The sequence below is a fragment of the Monodon monoceros genome, unplaced genomic scaffold (assembly GCF_005190385.1).
Source record: "Monodon monoceros isolate NGI ecotype Baffin Bay Population unplaced genomic scaffold, NGI_Narwhal_1 Super_Scaffold_4, whole genome shotgun sequence".
Classification (NCBI taxonomy): Eukaryota; Metazoa; Chordata; class Mammalia; order Artiodactyla; family Monodontidae; genus Monodon; species Monodon monoceros.
In genome coordinates this window covers 42,724,332-42,743,478 of record NW_021703781.1, presented here as the reverse complement: position 1 = coordinate 42,743,478, position 19,147 = coordinate 42,724,332, and the positions used below count along the sequence as shown (strand labels likewise).

Sequence of the window (19,147 nt, the reverse complement as noted above, 5' to 3'; positions counted from 1 at the left end):
ACTTTAAAATAAAGACTATTACAAGAGACAAAGAAGGCCACTACATAATGATCAAGGGATCAATCCAAGACAAAGATATAACAGTTATAAATATATATGCACCCAACATAGGAACACCTCAATACATAAGGCAACTGCTAACAGCTATAAAAGAGGAAATCAGCAGTAACACAATAATAGTAGGGGACTTTAACACCTCACTTACATCAATGGACAGATGATCCAGACTGAAAATTAATAAGGAAACACAAGCTTTAAATGACACAGTAGACCAGATAGATTTAACTGATATTTATAGGACATTCCATCCAAAGAGAGCAATTACACTTTCTTCTCAAGGGCACACGGAACATTCTCCAGGATAGATCACATCTTGGGTCACAAATGAAGCCTTGGTAAATTTAAGAAAATTGAAATCATATCAAGAGTCTTTTCTGACCACAATGCTCTGAGATTATAGATCAATAATAGGGGAAAAAAAGTAACAAACACAAACACATGGAAGCTAAACAATACGTTACTAAATACCAAGAGATCACTGAAGAAATCAAAGAGAAAATCAAAAAATACCTAGAGACAAATGATAATGAAAACACAACGATCCAAAACCTATGGCATGCAGCAAAAGCAGTTCTAAGAGGGAAGTTTATAGCTATACAAGCCTACCTCAAGAAACAAGAAAAATCTCAAACAATCTAACCTTACACATAAAGGAACTAAAGAAAGAAGAACAAACAAAACCCAAAGTTAGTAGAAGGAAAGAAATCATAAGATCAGAGCAGAAATAAATGCAATAGAAACAAAGAAAACAATAGCAAAGATGAATAAAGCTAAGAGCTGGTTCTTTGAGAAGATAAACAAAATTTAAAAATCTTTAGCCAGACTCATCAAGAAAAAGAGGGAGAGGACTCAAATCACTAAAACTAGAAATGAAAAAGGAGAAATTAAAACAGACACTGCAGAAATGCAAAGCATCCTAAGAGACTACTACAAGCCAATAAAATGGACAACTTGGAAGAAATGGATTAATTCTCAGAAAGGTATAAACTTCCGAGACTGAACCAGGAAGAAACAGAAAATGTGAACAGACAAATCACAAGTAACAAAATTGACACTGTGATTAAAATTCTTCCAACAAACAAAAATCCAGGACAGATGGCTTCACAGGTGAAATCTATCAAACATTTAGAGAAGAGCTAACACCCATCATTCTCAAACTCTTCCAAAATATTGCAGAGGAAGGAACACTCCCAAACTCATTCTATGAGCCACCATCACCCTGATACCAAAATCAGACAAAGAGAGTACAAAAAAAGAAAGTTACAGGCCAATATCACTGATGAATATAGATGTGCCAATCCTCAACAACATACCAGCAAACAGAATCAAACAACACCTTAAAAGGATCATACACCATGATCAAGTGGGATCTATCCCAGGGATGCAAGGATTCTTCAATATACGCAAATCAATGTGATATACCATATTAACAAACTGAAGAAGAAAAACCATATGATTATCTCAATAGATGCAGAAAAAGCTTTTGACAAAATTCAATGCCCATTTATGATTAAAAACTGTCCAGAAAGTGGGCATAGTGGGAACCTTTCTCAACATAATAAAAACCATATGTGACAAACCCACAGCAAACATCATTCTCAATGGTGAAAAACAGAAAGCATTTCCTCTAAGATCAAGAACAAGACAAGAATGTCCATTCTCGCCACTGTTATTCAACGTAGTTTTGGAAGTCCTAGCCATGGCAATCAGAGAAGAAAAAGAAATAAAAGGAATACAAATTGGAAAAGAAGTAAAATTGTCAGTGTTTGCAGGTGACATGATACTATACATAGAGAATCCTAAAGATGCCACCAGAAACACAGAAATCTCTTGCATTCCTACACACTATGAAAGATCAGAAAGAGAAATTAAGGGAACAATCCCATTCACCATTGCAACAAAAAGTATAAAATATCTAGGAATAAACCTACCTAAGGAGGTGAAAGGCCTATACTCCGAAAACTGTAAGTCACTGATGAAAGGAATCAAAGATGACACAAACAGATGGAGAGATATACCATGTTCTTGGATTGGAAGAATCAGTATTGTGAAAATGAGTATACTACCCAAAGCAATCTACAGATTCAGTGCAATCCCTATCAAATTACCAGTGGCTTTTTTTACAGAACTAGAATAAAAAACCTTAAAATTTGTATGGAAACACAAAAGACCCTGAATAGCCAAAGCAGTCTTGAGGGAAAAAAACGGAGCTGGAGGAATCAGACTCCCTGACTTCAGACTATACTACAAAGCTGTAATTATCAAGACAATATGGTACTGGCACAAAAACAGAAGTATAGATCAGTAGAACAGGATAGAGAGCCCAGAGATAAACCCATGCACCTATGGTCAACTAATCTATTACAAAGGAGGCAAGGATATACAGTGGAGAAAAGAGAGTCTCTTCAATAAGTGGTGCTGGGAGAACTGGACAGCTACATGTAAAAGAATGAAATTAGAACATTCCCTAATACCATACACAAAAATAAACTCAAAATGGATTAGACAGCTAAATATAAGACCAGACACTGTAAAACTCTTAGAGGAAAACATAGGAAGAACACTCTTTGCCATAAATCACAGCAAGATCTTTTTTGATCCACCTCCTAGAGTAATGGAATTAAAAACAAAATAAACAAATGGGACCTAATGAAACTTAAAAGCTTTGGCACAGCAAAGGAAACTACAAACAAGGTGAAAAGACAACCCTCAGAATGGGAGAAAATATTTCCAAACGAATCAATGGACGAAGGATTAATCTCCAAAATATATAAACAGCTCATGCAGCTCAACATTAAAAAAACAAACAAGCCAATCAAAAAATGGGCAGAAGACCTGAACAGACATTTCTCCAAAGAAGACATACAGATGGCCAAGAGGCACATGAAAAGCTGCTCAACATCACTAATTATTAGAGAAATGCAAATCAAAACTACAATGAGGTATCATCTCACACCAATTAGCATGGACATCATCAGAAAATCTACGAACAACAAATGCTGGAGAGGGTGTGGAGAAAAGGGAACCCTCTTGCACTGTTGGTGGGAATGTAAACAGATACAGCCACTATGGAGAACAGTATGGAGATTCCTTAAAAAAATAAAAATTGAATTAGCCTATGACCCAGCAATCCTACTCCTGGGCATATACCTAGAGCAAACAATAATTCAAAGAGACACAGGCACCCCAATATTCATTGCAGCACTATTTACAATAGCCAGGTCATGGAAGCAACCTAGATGCCCATCAACAGATGAAGAAGATGTGGTACATATATACAATGGAATAATACTCAGCCATAAAAAGGAATAAACTGGGTCATTTTCAGAGATGTGGATGGATCTAGAGACTGTCCTACACAGTGAAGTAGTTCAGAAAGCGAAAAACAAATATCATATATTAATGCATATATGTGGAATCTAGAAAAATGGTACAGATGAACTGGTTTGCAAGGCAGAAATAGAGACAGAGATGTAGAGGACAGTAGTATGGACACCAAGGAGGGAAAGTGGCGGCAGGGGGTTTGTAGTGGTGGGATGAATTGGGAGATTGGGGTTGACATATATACACTAATATGTATAAAGTAGATAACTAATAAGAACGTGCTGTATAAAAAAAATAAATAAAATTTTAAAAAGAATTAAAAAATAATTTCATCATGTCTACATGAAAAAATCCCATTTCTTTTCCTTTAAATTTTGAATGATTGGGTGCAAAATGGTATCATAACTTGGATAATAGTATTTTTATACTGTTCTGGTGTATAGGACAATAAGGTAAATTATTATCATCTATAATGCTGAAGGAAAGTTAGATTTTGTCACATTTTTCTTTCTTATTTAGAGTGTCTCCACATTTCTTTGGACTAGATTTATCCCATCCATGAATCAGAAAATTCTTTGATTGCGTCCTTTTCATATTTTTCGGTGTCTTTAGATTTAGAAATTGGCAGCTATGGCTTGAGAATATGTCTTTTAATCTCCCCTCTCAAATCTATCCGTAAAAATAAGATAGTATAATAAAGTTTCTTTTATTAGATTCTTAATAGTTATTATGAAATTCTAAAATTACAAGTTTTAGATAAATTTTTTGAAGTTAGATATATTTTTGAAAAACTACAAAATTATTATTGCAACACATGATATCCAAATGTATTTACTTGTAAATTTTTCCACTTAAGGAAAAGAAAAGCTTCACAAGTTCAAAAAGACAATTTATTGGATAAGGTTACAGAGATTATAGCAGGTAGCTGAAAACTAACTAGTAAGAGCACAGTAGAAGCATTGCAATAATATTGAATTAATTTCTGTAAACAGCACGTTTATCATAAACCTACTCCTACCTTAAAAAATTCTAGAAAACACAGGAACGTTTAAGCATACATCCATTAACTATCAAAGTAATGATGTCATATAGCCTCTGGAGGAGTCTATTGTGTGGTACACGTGTGAAAGAATATGAGTAAAAAAGGCAAATTACAACTCAGACTATTTGTTTTGACTTCAGGGTTCTTCTTGAAAGGATCCTGGGGAGTCTTCTTTTTTTTTCTTTCTTCTATTAGCTGTTATTTTCATATGGTAGGTTACCAAAAATAAAATTACTAAGACAAATTCAGAATGTGGGACATCCAATAAGACAGTTGTCCCTGTCTCTTCAAAAAATCAGTGTAATGGGGAGAAAGGTAGGAGGATGGTTGGGGAATAAGAGACTAGAGAAGCAGAATAGCCCAAAGCAGTATGTGGATTTTTACCGGATCCTGGTTTGAAAAGAAAAAGACAATAAAGAAATTTTTGAAAAATAGGTAATATTTGACATGGAATGTAGTTATTAGATGATATTATGGAGTTGAGTGAATTTTTCTTATGATAATGCTATAGTTACTTATTTAAAAATATTTTATTTTTAGATCTGTGTGCTTAAATATTAGGGGTAAAATTTCATGATATCTACAACTTAGTTTCAGATTTTCATGAAAAAATATCTATAAATCTATTTATCAATATGCATGTAAAAATTAGATGGATCGAAGGTAAATAAAGCAAAGATGGCACAATGTTAACAGTTGCTAATCTAGGTGATGGGGGTACAGGGGATTCTTGAGCTATTCTTTCAGCCTTTCCATTTATTTGACATTTTTCATTGCAAAAAGTTGGTTAATAAACGAAGTCACTGAATCAAAGGATGTTAATATTATTGCTTAATTTCTAAATCATTAAAAGAATATGGCATGGTTTTAAAACTTACATGAGGCATTTTTAAATAATTCTGTGAAGTGTGTAGCTCAGCAAATGATTAGCTTCATAGTCATTCAGATGGAAATCTTTATCCTCTCTTTATCAGTACTGAGTGTTGTGACCTCAGGCAAACTCTCAAGATCCCAGTTGTTTTAGCTGTAAAATGGATGATAGTAATAATGGTTCTTTGATAAAGCTGTTTAAAAATACAATATATTATCTGTAAAACCCTTAGCCCAGTGCCTGGAAAATAGAAAGCATTCAAATCTCATCTTCTATTATTGTCATGACAAATTCCGAGTCCTTACTTTATTCAACCAGAAAATCCAATGGGAAAGCTCCACACATTAAATCATCTCTATTATATTACAGTCAAGTGCATTTTGTAACTTCAGACCTACTGCAAGTCCTAAGGGAACAAAAATGTTTTAATAGATCCATAAGAATTACTTGTAATTAGCATGTAAATTGTTATGAGTTCTTCCCCCTGCCCCTCCCCAATAAGTGAAAATACTCTTTACTGTTTAAACATTTTATGGAAGTTCCTCCTTATAATTATTTTGCCTTAAGTTTTCTAAATCCTAGACAACTTCATCTTGAGTTATCACATGTACACACTAGTGAAGTTTAAATTAGTATCTTTTGATGTATTGGGAAAAATTCAAACAAATTTCATGGGTAGAATTTTAAACTTATGAATATCCTCAATTGTTTTATTCTTGGTGTTCAAGCTATCAGTGGACTGATAAGTTCTCTCATGTAATTAATTTCTGAGAATTATCTAGTGTTTAGAGAAATGAAGATCTTAAGATTTTAAAGACGGCTACAAAAGTGTTTCCAGTATAATTTATAAAATGAAGACACTTATTTTCTGTTAATTGATTTCCATTTTGTTAAATGTGAAAGTGCTTGAACTGTTATGAAGAATTCTTTAGAGTGTTTCTTCTCTAAAATCATCCTTAATTTTTATTGGTAATAAATGCTGCTGAACGTTTTGAGGCATTTTAAATTGTAAAAGATCATGATATATATACAATGGAATATTATTGTATAACATGCAATAATATATTAGAAGGAAATTCCATTTGCATTTTGCACAACATGGGTGGAACTTGAGGGCATTATGCTAAGTGAAATAAGCCAGACAGAGAAAGACAGATATTGCATGGTATCACTTATATGTGGAATCGAAATAAAAAGTTAAACTCATAGAAACAATAGAACAGTGGTTGTCAGGGACTGGGGAATAGGGGAAATGGGTTAAAACTATTGTAACCTATAGTTGATAACACTGTATTGTATAGTTGAAATTTGCGAAGAGTAGAACTCAAAGATCTCAAACATACACAGAAGAATAAATATGTGAGGTGATGGATGTGTTAATTAACTAGGTTAACTGGATGGGAGGAATCTTCACAATGTACACTTTAAATATCTTATAATTTTGTCAGTTATACCTCAGTAAAGCTGAAAAAATAAAAAATAAGTAAAATTGTAAAAGATAATTAATTAAAATGCGCCCCCTAAAACTTAATGTCTTTGTTTTCTTTAGTGAGTTATGTGGTCAAGCAAATACTGATTTTTTTTTTCTCATGAATAAGAATGCTCATGAAAATGAAAGTTTTGTAGAGTGGCTTGACATAGACTTAGCATAGAAGTAATGGGGCTGTCTAAAGAAAGCAGCCAGTTACAAGAAAATGAGAAAAACTCAGTTGTAGTTTGTGTTTTCCATAAATACCCCCTGGGATAGAAACATTCTAATTATTCTTGTATCTCAGAAGAAACTGAAATACAGCTCATTAAAAGAATAAGAAAGGGCTAAATTTTTCTACCTGCATAGCTCATGGAAACAGCTTCCTCTATCTTCCTGTCTCTTTCTGTGATGTGTTCCATCCAGCTGCTGAAATAGACTGCCTTCTGGAAATTAAAACCCACGTGGCTCAGACCACAGCAATAAATCTGGTGAAACATGGTCCTGGGTGAAATATTACACTTCTACATAAAAGCTTAGGATTTTATCAATAGGCTTTACACTAAGTAATGGGAATCAGAGTGACAAATTAACAGTAAAACTTTCATGCTTATATCCAAACATTATGTTATGGCTTCTTTCATTACATTATTCTAATCAAGCCAGAACTGTTTTTCTGTAGCAACAAACCTGAAACAAGTCTCATCCAACTCAACTAACTCATTTAAATAACTGCTCCATGGCAATTTATCTAAAGATCAAGTTTACTGAACAATCGATCTGTAAGTCAGATATCATACATACATATTTTCACTCATTTATAGTCTTTTCTCTATTCAAGCATTGAGATAAGATTAAATAAGAATTTAGTTCCACATCCCAGTTAGATTTTCCAGTGGAGTAGATTTTCAAGAATTTTATGTTGATGAGTTTTTTTTTTCCTTTTAAAGTCAGCATTATCCATATAAAATAAGTTCCTTTTGTTTGTGTATTCAACATCATTTAGTATTTCCATATGCTGGTCAGTGAGTTTCCTTAATAAGAGGATGAGAAGACATTATTTCAGTGTCTACTATGAGTCTGACTCTTTTCTCCATTCTGTATGATCTGATTCCTATAACTGTCCTAGGAAGCATTTGTATGTCTGTGCTTTCATAACTTTATTCAACACATGCTCTTGAGTTGTTATTAGTAAATCACTGAAAATACAGGGGCTGAGCAAGACAGATATAGTACCGTTCTTATTTTTGTGGAGTTTGATTTTAGCAGTGAAGATGCCCAGTAACAAATATCTGATTAATTATCTAATTATAGTTGCAGGAAGGGATAAAAGAGATCATAAATAGGAGGACCTGATCTAGCTGGGAGAGGCTGGGGAGAGTAGGAAGTTTCCAGTGTTGTTGAATGAATGCTTGCAGGCCTGAATGTATCATCAATCCAGCTGAGTCCTGAAAAATGGGTAGCAGTTGGCCTGTAGAAAAGTGTGTGTGTGTGTGTGTGGGGCGGGGGGGGGACCTAGAGCAGGTGACGGAATTGGAAGGAATTTGGTGAGAGCAGGCTGATAAGGGAGAGAGTGGTTTCTCTCAATTATAGCTGAGGCATCCAAGGTCACACAGAGAAATATAAATGGGATTTGAACTTGGTTCTGTCCAATCTCCAATTCTTTCTAGTACATCATGCCTTTTCCCTGTTAGTCATCAAATTATGCTTAAATTATTACTTTGATCTTCATTGGTAGATTCTTTGTCATGAAATCCTTTTGTATTTTCTTTCAGATGTGTTGGTGTTTTATTTATAAAAATGAGTTGCTGTGCATGCCTTCAACATCATCTCTGTCTTGTTTTTCAGTGTGCCAACATTCCAGAGCCTTCCTGAAGAGATACTCAGTAAGCTTGCTGACGTCCTTGAAGAGGTAATTGTTTTTAGCCCTTGACCTTTTTGAGATGGGACTCAGCCCATCACAGCTGTGCAATAAGTCACAAACTGCAGAGAGCCCTTTTAAATTTTTTTGAGCACTGACATGAGCTATATATTTGGCTTCAAATAAAAAGCAGCTCAGTATATCCGACATTTATACACGGTTAGAAATGTGCAAATCATTGTAACTATAGAGGGAGAAAAACTTTTCGCTCTGGCAAACATATTGTTACTTTGACTTCCAAGAATGGGAGACTGCGTATTTATCTGTTTCAGTTGGTGTAAAGCAAGATTGTAATAATTGCTACTCTGAAGCTTCAGATTAGCAAATTTATAACAGGAATTAGCAGTTGGGTACATACTTTATTAGCATATGAGCATATTTTACACACGTAATTGTATGCCTGAATGTGAAAGTGTCACTGTTACTCACTTTTCACAGAATCTATAAAGCATAAGAAATATTGAAGCAGGAAAAAGAGAGGAGGTTTATACAAGCTGTGTCTTGAGTGAACACAAGGGGATAGGGTCCCTAGTGCCTATAGAGACAGAGAAGGCAGAGTATCTGGGCACATATGCAGATGGGGGTGGGGACTGATGGAGTGGTTGGCACTCTGCCAAACCTGTTCTGATATCTTCTATTTTCTCTGTAATCTAGAAAGCAAGGTCATCACCTGAGGATGAGGATGGGGTAGAGGTCTGAGAGGTTTGAAGACAGAGGAGAAGGTATGAGAAAAATAGAAGAGGGAATAGACTAGGAAGACACAGTATGACTGACAGTCACCATTCAGGCCCTGTTTGATGTTATCACTCCCTAATCTCAGTTAAACAGGCAAAAAGAGTTCATTCAAGATGTGCGATAGGAGAGAGCGATCAAACTCCACTCTGCTGGGCCAAAAGGTGGGAGGATTTTTAAGCACTGGAGTGAGCTGGTGGAAAAGTACTCCAGTAGGGGTGTTACCAGAAAGTAGGTTCTTGTCTCAGAAAGAATTCAGAGATGAGATGGAACTCAAGAAAGCAAAGTGAGGATTTATTAAGCAATAGTAAGCTCTCAAGGGGAGAGCTGGCAGACTCAGGTAAACAGCCACCCTGAGTTTCTTTGGCAAGCTGGTTATATGGGGCGTGAAAATGATTGGGGGGAATATTCATTGAGGAGGGAGGGGTTTGGGCTCGTATTCACTGATTTTCATCCCAGCTCCACCTTCCCGAGGGGAGGAGGGATTTTTGTCCTTATTTAGTCTTGATAGGAAGTGTCATGGTGTCAGTGCATGATGGGAAATTCTTATCTACAAGGTTAATTTTATTGTAATGAGGGCGTAATTCGGAATGTCGAGTCGGAGATTCCTGCCTTTTCCCGCCTTCCTTTGTCTCCAGGACCCCTGTTGTTCACAAGATGTATGGTTTCCTGCCACGTGGCCCACGCCCCCCTTTCTTTGCTCATATCTCGCTATCTACCTTTTCTAACAGTGGTTCTCCAGTAGGGAGGAGGTTGGTCAATGTGACTAGTTCATCTGTGCTTGCTGATTGCCCCTTCTGGAAGTTAGGCTCCTATCCACCCATAGAGACTGGGAGATAGAGGCGCTATCTTCTTCTTGATTACTTTTCTAAGGAATGGCTCCTAGGTCCTTGAGAAAGACATTCCTGACCTGTAAAACAACCGGTGCCAACAGCCTGGAAGAAGATTTGCATCTCAAACAGGCAAATTAAGAACTTACAGTTGAAAACTTTCTAAAGTAAATGCTCCAAGAAAAGGGAGATCGGGAGTCTAGTGTCAGAAAGAAGGCTGTCTAAAGTTTAGTCAAAGTGACGGAACCGTTAAGTCTGTCTTGGTTACCAGCCCATTTGTATGTTTTTTCAGCCCCATTTGTTTGCCTGGATTCAAGTTCCAAGTAGACAGAGAATGGGATTTAACCGGGATTGGTATTTTGCCAGGAAAAGATGAGTGGTTGAAAGAGGGAATAGGGAGTTGCGGATGCATGTGAAGGAAGGATTGTAGTGACTGAACCTGGAATTTCGATTGTGCAAGAAGGGGAGCAAGGGCCAATGAGTGACTGTGGGATCAATGGATTTTAGTCTCAGGAGGCTGAAGAATTTTTGGAGTTGTGCTATAATAGAGAGAAACTGGAAAGATACTGAAAACGTTTTTGTCTCTAGGTACTAACTATATACCAGTAATTATATGATCCATAGAACTTCAAAGGTTTATATCCACAAATTCTTAGTTTGAGTCTTATCACAGTGAGCTTTCCTAGGATTTATTGGTCTCCCTCATCTTATATGGGAACACATAGTAAAGCAGAAGTCACATTTGATTCCTATGTTCAAGTATAAAAGATTCATGAGCAAAAATACTGGCTGCATTTCTCTCTGAATGTGCCAACCACTGTACTTGCAACCTCTTTAAATGTAAAACTGCTTTTCCGAGTTCTTTTGTTTTTTGCTTTCCTTGTTGAGTATACTGAAGAACTCTCTGATGACCTTTTTCTTTTTCTTTTCACAAAATGAACTAAAGTACAAATTTACTGGCCCCAATCAAGCCCATCCAAAATAAAATAAAATCCCATGAAATCCTTTAATCATTTTCTTTCTTTTCCACAGCTGTGGAAGCCTTTGCTATGTTTTGCGAAACAATAGCCATAGCTCTATAAATAACTCTGACCAAAGAAATATTTTAGTATTTTATGTCAGATTTTCTAACCAGAAGACGCCTTCATTTGTGTTATACGAGCCACAGTACAGTCTATAGCAAAGCTGCATGAAAATAGAAACACATGATTAAGTGCCCACACATTTGTTTTGAAGACATACACAAATGAAGTAAACAGACAAAATATGAGGTAGACATATGAATATACTAACCAGTGCATGAAAGTGTTCAACTCAAGTTGAATAAACAAGCGCAATGAGAAATTAGATTAAATTATGTATGAGATAGAGTGAAGCAAATTTGGAAGAACAAAAGCAATACCAATGTCACATAACATTAAAGGGAAATTTGCTTGCATAATAAATGAGCTTTTTTTCCTACAACATCTACAAGAAAATGAAAGAATCCCAGATTATTTTGAAAAGAAGACAGTGTAATCATTGCATTTAACAAAGAACTTTACAGCCCTGTTTGTTTAACAAATATTTATGGAGCATCTGCCACTTGCCAGTAATTATTCCAAACTCTGGGGATTCAGGGCCTTGTCCTCCCAAATCATATGTTCCATTGGAAAGTACAGATGAGAATTAAGGAAAATACCATCAAAATGGCATCAAGTGAGATGGCCACACTGTATTGGTTTACTAAGGCAAGACCTCTCTGGGGAAGGTGGTATTTAAGCTGAGATCGAAATGCAGATATGGGATGCCATGTGTACAGGGCAGAGGGAAGAGAAGGCATAAGGTCCTAAACTAGGAATGAGTCTTCTGTCCTTAAGGAACAGAAAAAAGGTTTATAGTAGGGTGAGATGAGGCTAGAGAAAATAGGCGAGGCCAGATGGCAGTTGTGGTAAGGAGTTGTGATAAGGTTTTTGTTCTCACTGCAGTGGGAAGATTTTGAGGGTTCTAAGCCATAAAAATGACATGATCTGGGTTATATTGTAATGATATTTCTCTGTGAGAAGAATGGATTATAGAGGGACAGACCAATTATTTAGATAAAATAGCCCAGGTGAGGTTAGATGTTTGTGTGTTGATTTACTTTCTTATGGACTATTTCATTCCTTGTATTCATTATGAAGCAATACTTCCAGCATAAGGGAGAAAAAAATTAAAGAATAGGGACAAGGTGGTCAAGGACTGAGAGAGAAAAAAAAATTTAAGCAGACAGAAAGAGGAATGAACATAATGTTATTGGTAAAGCGATTTAGGAGGGTACATGTGACTGGAGGACAAATAAATGATGCTTGGAGCATCCTATTTTAAAGCTGAAAGAGAAACCATTATATAAGTCATTTCTGCCATTGCCCATCCCACTCCCACTTACCCCCTTCCGTAATTTCTAGTGTAGATGTACCCATTTATGTGTTCTTGTTTATGAGATCATAAAACAGAAACAAATATCCTTATTCTTAGTGTAGCAATTCAGTGCCCTTTTCTCCGTTTCCTTTATATCACATAGTACAAATATTTCCTTTGTATATTAAATCTCTCATGCCTTTTTCAGGAACATAGGAAAGTTTTCTCTAGTTAGTTTGAGAAGTTGTGTTTACACATAGATATAAAGAGGTTCTTGGCCAAAGGTCTATTCACATAAAGAGCAACAATCCCAGCATTTTTTTAGGTTGTGTTTTGCAAGACAAGTTGAAGTACAGGGCTGAGAATAATTGATTAATTATTGAATAATTGATTCAATAATTATTCACCTTCATTCTCACCATAGTATGTTCTTCTCATCTCATATCTGACTCAGATTAAATCTTAATAAATACCAGAGATCATTTTAAGAGCTTCAGAGTTGATTTGCTAGGGAAGCCATTTTATAGTTTGTAAATTAAACTGTAAGAGAAGTTTTAGGCACATGTAGGGAATAGCAAGGTTTGACTTTATAAACTGGTTTCATTAACCTCTATTCTGTATAGTACAGGGAAAACTATTTTGAATGAATTAGTCAAATATTGGAATCTATTCTGAAAGCCTAGGAAGTACTTATGTGTAAAAGGAAAGAGCTGTGAAATTATAAATAGGATCTAATTTTTCTTCTTACTATAGCAACCTAACACACTTTCCTTCTCCCTTTATGTACACATAATTAGTTTCTATAGATGAATTACATTGTTCAGATGGATGGAACAACCCGTAGCTAATCTCCACCTGAGAAATAGCTCCCTTCAGTGATTACCTACCCAAACACAATGGGGAAAAGTCACTGTAAATAAACTCATTGTCTAATACATATCCACATATCAGGGCTGTAGTGACATCTTTAAAGGAAATGACAAAGAAAAACATTTTCTTATAGAGAGGCAGAGCAGAGATTTACTTATTATGTCACATAGGAGCTTGAAAATTAATTTGGGAAGGAGTTATGCTTTCACAAATAAGGGTGAAAATGTTTAGATAACTCAAGGAAAATTGAAAATGTCAGATTGAAGAACCAAGTTAAGCCAACAAATTCACTTTTTACCACTGGTGTAGCTCATTTTTCCTTCATATGAATAGAAGTGGGACATGGGTGCTATATTTAAATCTCCTGATTTTTAAATGGAAAATAAATCGTATGAGAACCACTTCTTTGCTTATATTGAAATCTGTTTCATGTCCAATTCTCTCATTAAAACATTGGATTTAGTTGTCTTAGAATGAAAAATACCTCTGCTTCACCAGCTTCTTAAGAGCTCTATGCCTTTGGGTCTGCAACTTTATATGATTGGATCTTGGACACATTTGAGCCTAAATAATGGGTTGTTTTGGTTTGTGTCCCTAGATGGGGCATTTATGTTTTCATTTTGGGATATTTATACTATTATGGTCCTGACAATATCTCAGACAAATAATACTCATTACACTTTTTGAAATATTAAGAGGGACATGATGAGAAAAATAGAAAAAAGGCAAGGAAAGAAAGCTATTTTCATCTTGATAATATGGTAAGAAGCAAATATCAGATTACTGTCCAGGGATCATCATTGGAAAAGGAGGTTAACGTAACACAGGCAATTTTGGTTACTGCAAGGTACCCCAGGGCTGATTAAATGTGCATTGTTTTAGCTGTGCAGCAGTTCCTTGGTGTTACCATGTTATGTTGGCATTTTCCCAGATTCCTTTGCATTCTCTCCAATTGTGAGTAATACAAGGGAAAAGTCCTGTACTTGATGAGTTACTGGAGTGCTGTGAAGCTCTCTCTTTTTATCGTTCTAAACAGACCTAGACTCTTTGGGAAAGAAATTGATGGAGTAGACAGGAACATTATTGGTTCTCTTTGAAATCTGTTGTTATGGCTAAACTTTTTCTTCCCTTCCTTTAGGTTTGGCTCTTGCTATTCAAAGCCAAGCTGGAGGGAATTTAAAGAACAGTTCTTTCCCAATTGCTCTGGACTGAAGGACTCTGAATTTGGAAAATTATCTGTTTAGATCTCCCTGGTTCCTTTGGGTCTTCCCATCTGTGGGGCAAATGGCTGCTTCTGAAGGAGAAAGAAGTAGAAGGGGGTGTGTGTGTGTGTATTTTGTGGCAGGGTGGAGAGATTAAAACGTAAAGACAGACTCTCAGTTTAATATTAATATCTGCACATCTTGTTCTATTATAGAAGTAAATGTGGAATGGGAGAACATGTTTGCAAATCATATATGTGATAAGGGAGTTGTATTAGTCAGAGTTCTCCAGAGAAAACAGAACCAATAGGATGTGTATGTATGTATGTGTGTATATATATATATAAAAGAGATTTATTTTAAGGAATTGGCTCGTGTTATTCTGGAGGCTGGCCAGTTCAAAATCTACAGAATGGGCTGGCAGGCTGGAGACCATAGAAGAGCTGATGTTGCAGTTCAAGTCCCAATGGCCATCTGCTGGCAGAATTCCTTCTTGCTTGGGGAAGGTCAGTCTTTGTTCTATTAAGATCTTCATTTGACTGGATGAGGCCCACCCACATTATGGAAGGTAATCCACTTTACTCAAAATCCATCAATTTAAATGTTAATCTTGTCTCAAAGTTCACTGACTTAAATGTTAATCTTATCACCCCCACACAAAAATCCAGAATGCTGTAATGTTTGACCAAATGTCTGAGCACTATGGCTCAGCTAAGTTGACACATAAAATTAATTATCACAAGACTTGTATCTAGAATATATAAAGAATACTTACAACTGAGTGAATTTTAAAAAGTTTAAAAATAAATAAACAGGGACTTCCCTGGTGGCGCAGTGGTTAGGAATCCACCTGCCAGTGTAGGGGACGTGGGTTCAAGTCCTTGTCCGGGAAGATCCCACATGCCCTGGAGCAACTAAGCCCTGTGTGCCACAACTACTGAGCCTGCGCACCTAGAGCCCGTGCTCTGCAACAAGACAAGCCACCGCAATGAGAAGCCTGCGCATCACAACGAAGAGCAGCCCCCGCTCACTGCAACTAGAGAAAGCCCACGAGCAGCAACAAAGACCCAAGGCAGCCATAAATAAACAAACAAATTAAAAAAAATGAGTGAATAGATATTTTCCCAAAGGAGATGCACAAAAAGCCAGTAAGTACACGTTCCATGTTAATAGTCATTAGGAAAATGAAAATCAAAACCATAATTACATACCACTTCATACCCACTAGGGTGGCTAGAATAAAAAAGACAGTGACAAATGTTGGTGAGGATATAGAGAAATTACCACTCTAGGATGTTGCTGGTGGGCTTGTAAAATGGTTCAGCTTCTTTGAAAAATGGTGTGTAAGTTGATCTGTAAGCATTTATACAATTCATTCTCACCCTGAACTTTCTACCTCTTTAAATTACATATTTTACTTATTTATATAACCTATTCCACATTCTACAAAATATTCAGTTTTTCATTTTTCTTCAGCTTCTTCACTTGAGTTGAACCAGTGGCCCTACACCTGACAAAGACCCAAAATATCTAAACAGGTTGGAATAACAGGTGAGATCCACTAAGATGGTACCAGAGGAGAAATGTATAGTTTTGTACATGATTAAAAAGAAAAAAAGTCCAGAAGGATAGGATAGTGAAGACACGGCAGAGTATAGGCAGTATTGCTGGAAACAATGGAAGAAAGCAATTGAAGTAACTTAGAAATTTGCCCTGGAGAAGACTTTGGGGGAAGGTATTGGATTCCTTTTTTGTGGGTTTTTTTTTTTTTTTTTTGCTGTACGCGGGCCTCTCACTGTTGTGGCCTCTCCTGTTGCGGAGGACAGGCTCCGGACGCGCAGGCTCAGCGACCATGGCTCACGGGCCCTGCCGCTCCGCGGCGTGTGGGATCTTCCCGGACCGGGGCACGAACCCGTGTCCCCTGCATCGGCAGGCGGACTCTCAACCACTGCGCCACCAGGGAAGCCCTGGATTCCTTTTTAACTTAGTGGACACAATTTTCTGTGTTCAGAAGATGGGGAGCTCCATCTCTAAAAATAGACTGGACGAATAATTTAACCTATCATTGATGAATCGGGGTAACAGCCGTTTCTGCCTCTTGTGATATTGCTGTGGGTTTTAAATTGAAGAACTAATGTAAAACCATTAAATATGCAAACATAATTTCAGATGTCCATCAGCAGTGCTTACCAAACCCTTTCACAAATTGACACATATGGAAAATGTTTATCCTGCACACATACTGAGGTTAACAAAACTCCTTATGGCTGGAGGTGACTGGTCAGGCTGTCCCAAGTCCTACTGGGCTCTCCATCTGAAGGGCGGAGCAGGCATTTTGTAATGTCTGGAGACATCTTTGGTGGTTATAATATTGAGTGAGGGCAACAGAGGGCTGCCACTGGCCTCTAGTGGATAAAAGCCAGGATGCTACTAAACATTCTACAATGCATAGAACAGCTTTACAACGACCATTCAGCCCCAAATGTCAATAGCGCTGAGACTGGGAAATTCTGCTATAGGGTAGATATGACAGCACTTGGGAAACGCTGCTAAAAGTATGAAGGAAATAAAATAAGGTAATATGGTAGAGACGGCCAAGGACAGGGGGACTGCTTTAGCTAGGGTGGTTAGGAAAGTTATATCTGAAGAGGTGACTTTGAGTTGACAGCCATTGCAAATATCACAGATGGCAAAGTATAGTACAGAATGTTAAGTATGAACAGAAATCATACATATTTGAAAAGCTACAGGGTAAAAGAGATTAGTTAGGACGTTGTAGGTACTTAAGCATTGATTTGGTGCTTGAACAACATTGACTTTTCAGCTTCTGCCTAACTCTAGGATTCTGTATGATCACATTCTCAACAGAGAAACAGAGACTTTTCTAGTTCTGAGCCTCAGTCATTTTCATTTCTCTCCCTTTAGGGACTTCCTTCTCCTATATCTCCTAGATCTATTTAGTTATCATTATATATAAGAAATAAGTGCTTGTCCATTGCTTTAAGTTGGTCTCTAGTTTTGTGAAGTTTTACCACTTTAGATTGTAAGTTCTGTAAAGGCTAGTACTATGTTGGTATTTCTTTTCACTGGGTACTTGTAAGCAGTTGAGAAAAGCAACAGTAATACCTTCAACTTACTAAGCCTAACTCTGTGCCAGGCTAAGGGCATCTGTTTAAAACCCTCTGAGGTAACTACTATGACAGTTGACCCTTGAACAGCAGCAGGGGTTGGGGCACTGACCCTCCACACAATCGAAACTCCACGTATAACTTTTCAGTCAGTCCTTGTATCTGTGGATGTGGAACCACAGGTTCACCCAACTTCAGATCACTTAATACTGTAGTTCATATTCAGTGAAAGAAATCTGCATGTAAGTGGACCCTCACAGTTCAAACCCATGTTGTTCAAGGGTCAGCTGTACTTTTACTATTCCCAGTTTATAGCTGGGGGAACTGAGGCTCTGGTAATACAGCTAATGGGGAAGTAGTTTACTCCATCCAGTCTGAAGCTGGAATTGGTATCTTTTATTCCTACGCTGTATTACATCTTGAAAATTTGTAGCATAAATGAAAAATTTATCCCATCCCCCACTCTTTTTTTTTTTTAAAATATAAATAGGAGATGTTTCCTTCTGAAAAGGTTTACTTGACTTTCCCCTCCCCCCTCCCCTGGGAGTCATTAATTTTTTCCCAGTCAGCATTTTTAATTTGTTACGACAGGAATCCATTTTATGCCTTCAACCAACTTTGAAACAAGCCATTTCTAGTCATTTTATCATCAGGATATGTATGTTTTGCTTTATGCTGCCAGTAATTCATTAAAACGTATGTGCTCTGCAACTAGGAAACCGATCTGTAATAAATCAGCTTTCTAGAAAACATTTGTCGAGAGTGCTTGAAGTGGTTGCCATATAAGAATATATAAGCCTGCTTGGTACTTGTGGTTCACTCCCCTTTGTGGGGTTTGTAAACAAATAGTGAATTTGTGTGAAAGTATGAATTAGTGGCCCGTCTTTAGCATAAGTGTGAGATCCTATTTACAAAATGCTAGTTGATAGCACTGGAGCATGATAAACCTTGAATTCCTTTCACAGAGCAGAGTGATAAACATCTGGTCTGAATTAGACAAACTGCTCTGATTAAAAGAAAGTATGACCCAAGATTTTCAACTTTTTTTTTTTAATCTGAGGCATCTTTGTAGCTGCCAAAAAAAAAAAAAAAACTAGCTCAGGGGCTTGTAGACAGTTGGCATCCGAGACATAAATCATTGAAGAATAGAAGCCCACTTATACTTAACAGTAAGAAGCTAAAGATAAGAAAACCGCTTGGGCTTTCAGTTTTAGTCACAAAATACAAAGCTTGTCTGGGCTGGAGAGAGCTATCAAACAGCTTAGAGCAGGGGGTAAAGTGGGCATTCAGTTCCAAGTCTCCCCAAAGCCTTTGGCTGCA

General features: G+C 36.8%; 1 protein-coding gene across 2 annotated transcripts in view; it reads left to right on the top strand.

The window, feature by feature from the left end:
- PRKG1 (protein kinase cGMP-dependent 1) overlaps positions 1-19,147 on the top strand; it is a 1,179,082-nt gene that overhangs the window by 839,818 nt on the left and 320,117 nt on the right. For both annotated transcript variants that reach the window (XM_029244879.1, XM_029244880.1), the window contains exon 5: positions 8,614-8,677. In XM_029244879.1, coding sequence (XP_029100712.1) covers positions 8,614-8,677 — 64 coding nt within the window. The remainder of the gene's footprint in view (positions 1-8,613; positions 8,678-19,147) is intronic.